General features: G+C 42.7%; 1 protein-coding gene across 1 annotated transcript in view; it reads left to right on the forward strand.

The window, feature by feature from the left end:
• Positions 1–9612, forward strand: part of ZW10 (zw10 kinetochore protein) — a 40673-nt gene that overhangs the window by 19252 nt on the left and 11809 nt on the right. Inside the window, exons 10-13 of the mRNA XM_018569183.1 lie at positions 1150–1376; positions 4162–4233; positions 8963–9132; positions 9234–9364. Coding sequence (XP_018424685.1) covers positions 1150–1376; positions 4162–4233; positions 8963–9132; positions 9234–9364 — 600 coding nt within the window. The remainder of the gene's footprint in view (positions 1–1149; positions 1377–4161; positions 4234–8962; positions 9133–9233; positions 9365–9612) is intronic.

Raw genomic sequence — 9612 nt, forward strand, 5'->3', positions numbered from 1 at the left:
AACCCCCCCCCCCCCCCCTAAATTTTTATTTATTTCTTCCTAATTAAAACATTGGAAATAAATAAATATATTTATACAAATCTATCATTTTAATGCCGTATCTGTCCTGAAAAAAATTACTTTAATAATAGGCCAGACTACGAAAACTAAAGGGTATAAGGGGAGGAACTCAAGGGAGTTATAGGGAAAAATAGATTAAAACCTATAGATTATCTGCAGATGTTCTATGGTCAGATAGAAAAAGTGTAACAGATACCTCCATCTACACTAAACCGTGTGGATGGAGGAATCTCCTGCTGGGCAATGCTTAAGTATCTCGCTAGTCGGCCCCGCTGGCTCTCAAAATACCTGAACAATGACTGCATCCGATCAGATTGTTCAGGTATTTTGACAGCCAGCTGGGCCGACTAGCAAGATACTAAAGGTTGGTCCAGCGGGAGATTCCTCCATCCACACAGTTTAGCGTAGATGGAGGAATCTGTTGCACTTTTTCCATCTCACCACAGAAAATCTGAAGATAATCTATAGGTGTATGGCCAGCTTTTGAGTTCCACAAAACTCAGAAGTTAAATCTTGAAAATGCATTCATGTGTCTTAACTATTAACAAAAATGTATCTTATTTGTGTATCACTGGGCTGTAGATCCTCCAATCATCTCTGAATTGGTGCTGACACTGTCTTTCCTTCTGCAGGGTGGCTACTTTTGTTCCGCATGGTCCCTGTGTGTGATGTAAAGTAGCCACCACTCTAAGCTCGCTCCCATGATGGACTACAATCTTAAAACAAATTTGGAAACTGCAGATGAGATTGTAGTCTATCAAAGGAGTGAGCTTGGAGTGGTGACTACTTTATAATACACAGGGACCGTGGGGAACAAAAGTAGCCACCCTCCAGAAGGAAGGACAGTGTCAGCACTGAGTGATACACAAATAAGATGAGGTACCTGAATGCATTTTTGAGATTTAACTTCTGAGTTTTGTGGAACTCAAAAGCTGGCCAGAGTTAGAGTCACTTTATATGATTAAAAGTGTTGGCAACCAGTCAGTTTGTTTTCAGCACAAATGAATAGTTTTAAATGGAGACCTGCATATTTTGAATCTATTTCACCTAGTGCTGCTTTTTGTTCTCTTTTTTTTTTTTATATCTTAGATCACACCAGAGTCTAAAGTAACACTACCAAAACTGCAAAGCCCTGGTGGAGAGAAAGTGAAGACTCAGAAGAGCCCTTCACATGAAGTATCAGCTCTGGAAAATGAGGTCAAGCTCAGCCAACACACCTTCTCTTTGCCCACCTGCAGAATCAGCGAGTCTGTCGAGAAACTGATGCAGCTTGCTTACCACACCCTCTCTGAGGCCACTGCCAGCAATCCCCCTTGGTAAGGAGGCAAATCAAGCAAACAATCTGGCCTCAGCCTGCAAACATTATTTTTAAACAAGTTTATGTGACGTATAGAGCTGCAGCTAACGATTATTTTCATAATCGATTAGTTAGCCGATTATTAAGTTCGATTAATCGGATAAAAAAAAAAAAGTCTCCAGTGATGGACTACTAGTTTGTATTGAGATTGTAGTCCATCACAGGAGCAAGCTTGGAGCGGTGGAAGTAAAAAAAAAAGTGTGGTGTGCAATATAGTACATTATAAAGCGGCACAGTGCAGAATACCAGCAGCTATAGCGGAATGCAGCAAATTGCAGCAATAGTACATTATACTATAATGTATTATTGCTGGGATCTGATGTATTCCTCTATAGCTGGCGTTATTGGAGAGAACGGATATGATGCAGGAATAGGGAGGACGGGTATGATGGTGGAATGGGGTGCAGAGGACGGGTATGATGGTGGAATGGGGTGCAGAGGACGGGTATGATGGTGGAATGGAGTGCAGGGATGGAGAGGACGGGTATGATGGTGGAATGGAGTGCAGGGATGGAGAGGACAGGTATAATGATGGAATGGAGTGAAGGGATGGAGAGGATGGGTATGATGGTGGAATGGGGTGCAGAGGACGGGTATGATGGTGGGTTGGGGTGCAGAGGACGGGTATGATGGTGGGTTGGGGTGCAGAGGATGGGTATGATGGTGGGTTGGGGTGCACAGTGTTGGGTCCCAGGCTCTTGGTCGGGGCACTTACTGTCTGAGCATTCCCTCCATAGATGCCGGCTCGTCCCCAGCCATAGTCTCCGTCCCCCGGCTGACACCCGTCACGCTCACATCCCCGGCACCCGTCATGTGATCGGCCCGGCTAGATGTGAGGAGCGTCGGGAGCTGGACCGCTGCGGCGTGCGCGTTCGGTGGGCGTGGCGTGCGCTGCGTGCGGGGCTTGAGTGTGGAGCCGCGAACAGGCTTCAGCGGTGGGCGTGGCTTATGCGTCCTGTGGGCACGGCGGGAGCAGCGTGCGGTGGGAGGTGTCCTGTGAGCACGGCGGGCGCAGCGGTACGTGAGCAGCGTGTGACGTGTGCTTCAGGCCGCGTGTAGAGCCCCGAACAGGGAAATCAATTGATGACGAATCGACGATCGAAAACGTTGGTAACGTTTTCAATCGTCGCTTTTAATCGACTAAATCGATTAACTGTTGCAGCTCTAGTGACGTAGCAGCTAAAAGATTTTGTTCCTAAGCTGGATGTTTTATCTTTGCATAACTAGATTAGGCTTGTCCATGATTTATAAATGCAGTTTATCCAATACATTTAGCTAGTAAATAGACAGTGAATGTGGATATTGCTCTGGCCAAAGTCATAAAAAGAACTTTGATACACTTGTATTTTCTTTCAAATGTCTTAAAATAGTCTTAGCCAGTGTAAGTTAGTGTTCATTGTCTGTAAATGTAAATGCACAGTAATTATTGTCTGAATTTAATAGGCTGGAAAAAAACTAAATTTAACTCCCTTGTGGCAGAACCCACAGCATCCAAGATATCTTGTAGCCAGCTAATGGTGTTTTTTTACATTTTGTTTCCTACTCCAAGTTCAGAATTATTCTTCGATTGTCTTGTCTTGTCTTGTCTTGTCTTGTCTTGCAATGCACAACAGGCTTATCTACCTACAGATTGACAGTAATTGATGATCAGATTTGCCAGGCTTTATTTAGCATTTTTCAGGGGAAGAAATCAGCAAACCACCATTTTGGTCAAGGGAGCCCACACTTTTGTGTGTGGCAACACTCTCACAAATTAGGTCATTGATTTGAATTAGTGCGCTCCTAATTATTTTCTAACATATCCTGCAAGGATCTCTATGGCAATAAAGGAATCCTGTTGTGAAAGAAATATAGGAACAGCCAATGCTGCTTTCCTTCTGAACATCTTATTTTCCTGGCTCTTATGCTGATCCTTTCCATTCAGTACTTTCTGTGAGCAGGAAAAAGTATTGAGACACAGACTTTTTGGGTCTGTGATTAAAAGTGTATTTCCACTTTTTGCAGCCAAATCGGGATAACACCTATATTTGATACATGTTCCCATTCACATACCATGACATAAAACAGTGTTTATAATATTGTTCCATACATTTTTAAATGCTTTTTACGTCCTTACCAATCCTACCAGATCCCCCCCCCATATAATATGAGCTAGTGGCTTAGGGAGGTAATGTTTGCCATAAGTAAACCTGTCTGTACTGTGATGGCAGATCTCATTATCAGTTTCAAACTAGATTTTAACACTATGTCCTACCATAGGGTTAAAGATTAAGAAGCTTAGATTCTGCAATATATTAATGAGCAAAACATGATTCTGTCCCTATTTTTCCTTCTATGTATGTATATATGTATATATGTATATATGTATATATATAAGTGTGTGTGTGTATATGTGTATGTTTAGGCATGTTGTGTAAATGGGAACACACAACAAACACATAGAGGGGGTTTCTCAAATCTTAACTGCAAAAGTGGAACTATATTTTAAAATGTTGAAGCCAGAGACAGCCAGGCAACTGACATTTTTAAACTTAGATCAACACTGGTGATCTCCATATTTATCCGCTCACAAGTGTCCTTTTAAATCTAACTGGCCTACTTCAGTTTGAAAGTAGCATGACCTTGTCGGGATACTTTTTAGAAACACAAATCTACTTTCTTGCTTTTTTTTATACCTGTGCACATTTTTTGTTTGTGTTTAGTAGTTGTAATTTATTTTCTTCACCACCTTCCCTTCTTTCCAGCTCCATCCAGCTATTCTACACTGTCAGAAACATTTTTCATCTGTTCTATGATGTTGTCCCAACGTATCACAAGTGAGTGTTCCGGCATCCTCATGAACCTCATGGCTTGAAGTGTTTGCATGAACTGTGATCTGGTATATGATCCATGCTTTTTCCTGCTCACATTACAGCAACATCTCCCAGGCTTGGCCTCAAGTGTCACTAAAAGGTCTTGATTTCCGGGAAGGTGCTGGGATGATTTGGCAATATTTTGAAAGAATCCTACAAATAGCCTATGTTTCTGAGAGAAGAACTAGAAAGTATAATGGGTGGGGAAATTATATAAAAGTAAAGCTAAAGGAACACCGGGCAAACCTGCAATGTATTTAGTAATTTTGTAATTATAAGTAATTTTGTAACTTATTTATTTCACAAAATATGTTAATATGCTTGCGGTTTTCGGGGGAAAAAAATGAAGGCAACAGAAATTTCAGAGCAGGTTTAAAAAATGTACTATGAACGGCTGCCAGAAACTAGGGGCTGGCTTAGGGAACGAGAACATGGAAGGGAGTCTGTCAAGAATTATAGCTAAGTTTTTGTAGCACAGTTGTCCTCTTACTTCTGTACTGCACACTAACTGTGGAGCAGGGAAGCTAAATCTATCCACTAAGGCAGGGCTCAAAATTTCAAGTCCTGAGCTACTAGCCAGGCCTTAAGAGTCACTAGCCACCAGTTGCCCCGCCTTAACTCCGCCCCTAAACACACCCTCTTAAATAATCTTATGATAATTCCTGTCTTATGATAGTTGCCACTTGTAAACGGTAGGTTAGGGATTCCTGCAGGAACGCAAGTTCCTGACGCAGGAATCTCTAATCACACCTGAAATATACAGCTGACCTGAGCTGCTCTGCGGTCTGCATCCGACACAGATGCAGACCATGGAGCTTCTCCCGCAAGTTTGGTACGCGGTCTGTGACCGTGTGCCTGACATGCCAGCTGGCTGTGGGCCACTTGGAGACCCAAATTTCCACACCGCCCTCACCTTATTTTTACTTGCAAAATGCGAGCAGGCGGAAATTTTGAGCCCTGCACTAAGGGATTGTGTAAAAGAGCATTCAATGCCTTTGATGGTATTCAAACCTCGGCTCTCCAGATATTGTGGAACTACAAGGTATTGCAAGACTCTTGACAACCCCAGACATAACTTACAAAGGCATGATGGGATTTACACTTTCAACACAGCTGGAGTGCAGAAAATTGGCTACTCCTGATGTACAGCTTTCCTCATTTGCTACCGTCCTGTCAGGAGAAACAATGTTCTTTTATCTCTGCATAGAATGCCTAAATCGGTGAAGGGGTGAACCCGCACCTTCCAGATGCATGCATGTGTACTGAGCCGTTAGGTTGTGCTCAATCCTTCAAGCTGTTTTAGGGGTCAGGAGTGGACATCAGAAACCTTTGCCAAGTCCCATATCTAGGAGCCCTTTGGTAAGGTTTTAAAACCTAGTATGTAGCACATGAGATGATGAATTTCTACATCAGCTAAATCACGCTGGTGTTTTTGTGTGGCTGAGACTCTATTAAAGAGATTGTGTTGACCATACACTAAAACCTATAAAAAATTGTATGTAAATACTGTAGACGGGCAACCTATTGGTCATGCTCTACAATTCGTCCCAAACCTATAGTATGCACAAGAAAGGGTTACAAGTCCTAGCTTTGTTCCATTTGCCCAGCAGGCAGGTTCCTTTGTCACCTCTCCTCACCTCCAGCCTGCTTCCACAATAAATCGGTGTCCATCACTGCGCTGCCCATCACCTGAGCAGGTTTAAACAGAGTCCGGCGAGAGTCTGTTTAAACAGCCCCAATGCCGGTGACGTAGGCTGTACGTCGCTGGTCATGAATGGGTTAATGTAAGTCCTTAAAGCAGCATGGAGGGGGGATTTAGACTTTAATGTCGCTTAACTTTCTATCGTCCTATAAAGAACTAAAGTATCTGTTTTTTGGTTTGTCCAACAATTTAACTTCAGATACAGTTAAGCTGGAAGTACCTTTTAAAGCCAGGTACAAACTTGTCTGAAAGAACATGCCCCCCCCATCAACTCATTGAAATCGACTCATTCAGGTCTTGATCTGCAGTGACACAAAGGCACAAGCTCTTTGTTTCCACATGAAGCGACCCAGTGTGGGTGTCCTTTTTTTGGAATAAAGCTTGAAACCTGCTTAAAGGAGAACTATGAGGTGAGTGCTTTTCACTCATCCTCATAGTTCTAGCCGACCTGTGACAATAAGACTGTCACAGGTCGGCTCAGTAGATCGGGAGGTGAGCGAACACATACCGGCGTTCGCTCACCTCTCGATCCTGTCACGGCTCTCTGTCGTGACAGGAGAGGGGCTGGATTCCCCCTGCTCATACTTGCCAGCGCTGACTGGCGGAACGGACGGGTGAGGGGGCGGGTACAGCTGGCTCTGCCTCTAGATAGGCAGAGCCAGCTGTCATTCACGCAGCTGGGTGGATCCAGACATAATTGTTGGGATCCGTTTCAGCTGCGGCGTCTTAGGATACCGCGAGCAGCAGCTCGCAGTATACTGTGGCGTCTCGGTATACCGCGAGCTACAGCTCGCGGTATACTGAGCCTAGCCTTTTAACGTGAATTGCCTTTGATATAGCAATAACATTTTCTCAGCAGTACGCTTTTTTAAAATGGAGTGTACTTTACTATAGAAGTGAACCAAAAATCAGCACGAGTGAGCACCTGTTGTATAAGAAACTAGGCAAACTATAAACATTTCTAACAAATATTCTGTTGAAGGTTTTATGTTAACAATGTTATAAAGTGGTTATTCTCCCATTCTGAGCAAACAACAAGTTCTGCAGTACAGAAGGCTGGGTTGTTGTAATTATTTCAGTAACTTTGCAGAGAATTATACACTTTGTATCAGGAAGCATCCATATGGTAGACTTTAGGCCTTGTAGGTGTTGCTGAGCTGTTGTCACACCAAATGGTGCTAGACGAGGGTGAGCATTATAAGAAGTTGTTAAGTTTTCTTTAACCTTGTAGATGACACGGGTCATGTAACAAGTGTTTGCATTTTCATGGCTACCAATTAAATAATAGTATTCAGTAAACACTTTTTTTAAAATTCAAATGGCTTTAATTTATATTTTTCTCCATTTACTTGATGAAGCTGTCTAGCAAAGTAAGAGTTACAAGTACTGGGATACACTATACAGGCAGTCCTCGAGTTACAAACATCTGACTTGCATACGACTCCTACTTACAAACGGAGGCTATTACTGTACAGCAAAGGTAGTCGTAATGCTACCGCGCTCGTGCCGACGAGGAGTGCCTGCCTTTTTGGGTCTGTACGTACATTACAGGAAGTTGGCTCCTGTTAGACGTGCAGACCAGGGGTGCCCGCCTCTTCTTCCGGGTCACTGTGGGGTTTTTACTGCTGTCTGTATCCTCATTAGAAAGATTTATTCTCAGTTTAATCTTCACTCCTGTAAGAGTTATGGGAAAAGGGTGTCTCCACTGAAGCTTTATCAACAATCCTTGATTCCACGACAACCCAAAATTTTCAAAATCCAGTTGTCACAGGGACAGAAAATGAGGTGAAATCTTCTGAACAGGGGCACACAAAGCAAAACAAACGTTACAGGGGTTTAACCCTTCCCTATGCTATCCAAATCTAAAAACATTTTTTTGGGGCTGGAGTTATACTTAAAAAATGTACCTGTTACAACTTGCATACAAATTCAACTTAAGAACAAACCTAAAGTCCCTATCTTGTTCGTAACCCGGGGACTGCCTCTATACCTTTACCCGGGGTGCTTACAATAGTCAGCTTTTATTCATATGGTTTTAATCCTTTTGTATATTCTTTTTCCAAAAGAACAGAAAACCTGTTGCTGTAATTGCCTAAAAAGTCTTAACTGGAGCCGGGCTTTAATTTATTGGCTTAAAGTCTATTGGAAAATGACATGTTCATCAAAGACTATCCTAACTGTATGGTGACAATGCTGCAATTGTCATTTCCCTGCAGATCAAACATATCACTCTTTTTGGGAAAAAAAAATGGGAAAAATCATCTACTGGCAGCATCAGCAGTAACAATAAAAGTCAGAAGAACAAAAACTGCTGTGTTAATGCTAATGATGTACTACTGCAAATGTTAGTTTTTTATTTTCCATAGTTATACTTTATATCTATGTTAATGGTGTTTTGATGAATAGAAGGGTTAAAATACTTCATTTTCCAGGAAGTCCAGTTCCGACCAAGACTTCAAGTGAATACTTCAAAAGTATAAACTTTTTTTAGTTTTGGATGTAGGGCTGAGAGGGTAAAACTTCTGTCAAGTTTTGATTGCTCTGTCACTTTCGGGGAGATTCACCCCTTTAATATTCACCCCCATTAGTATAATGTCATGGTGGCTATTATCACTGTGACAGAGAGTAATGGGAGATCCAAAATGTTACAGTTGTCCCTAAAACAAGAGGTGAGGGTAAATCTTCCAATGGGGGCACCTGTTCTTTGAGCAGAATTATTCTCTCTTTGCAGAGATTTCTTCTCACTTCCTGTTTGTTTCCAGGTCAGTATTCAAACTGAAATCTTCCTAACAGGACACAGACAGAAGAAAATAAAATGATGGGTTTTAACCCTTCTCTTCTTTAACCAAAACTTCAAAAAGTGACTAGAAAGTGACTAGAAGAGATTGGAGTGTTACTAGTCAAGCTTCTTTCCAGTTATATTTTGTTCTTTGTGCATTTTTTTTTCTTTGCTACTACTACTATCAAACTTTGCTTGTCCTTGATTTACAGACAGAACCTTCAGAAACTTCCTCAGCTGTCTGCCATTCACCACAACAACTGCATGTACATAGCGCACCACCTGCTAACGCTCGGCCACCAGTTCCGCTATCATCTTCCTGCTCCGCTCATTGATGGAGCTGCTACGTTTGTTGACTTGGTACCTGGGTTCAGACGATTAGGTGGGCACACTAAGTCGTGTTTGTATTTGGTTTAGACAATAACGTTATCTAAAAGGTTTGTCTGTAGTCTGTGCGGTTAATGTCCCTTTTTACTCCTAAAGGCACAGAGACTTTTCTGGCACAGATGCGCACCCAGAAGGAAGAGCTGCTTGACCGCTTATCGAATGCAAGATCATTCAGCAATATGGAGGATGAAGAGAATTACACTGCAGCCCACAAGGCAATACGACAGGTGAGACTGGACATCTGTCTCAATGTTGGCTTTCCTTAACCTGTTGCCGTCCGCCCATTGCAAAATAAACGGACGGACGGCGGACTCGCATTTGCGGGTTGCCGTCTCCAGGCGGCATTTTTTTCTGCTTGTGCGCGCCCCCTAGTGCGCGCGCATGGGCAGAAAAAGCCCGTTCAATGCAAAGTGCCGTTACCGGCTGTTTCACATACACACAAAATAGCTGATCGCGTTTATGTGCTGGCTGCGTG

This window comes from Nanorana parkeri, unplaced genomic scaffold (genome assembly GCF_000935625.1).
Source record: "Nanorana parkeri isolate BGI_ZX_2015 unplaced genomic scaffold, ASM93562v1 scaffold1297, whole genome shotgun sequence".
NCBI lineage: Eukaryota > Metazoa > Chordata > Amphibia > Anura > Dicroglossidae > Nanorana > Nanorana parkeri.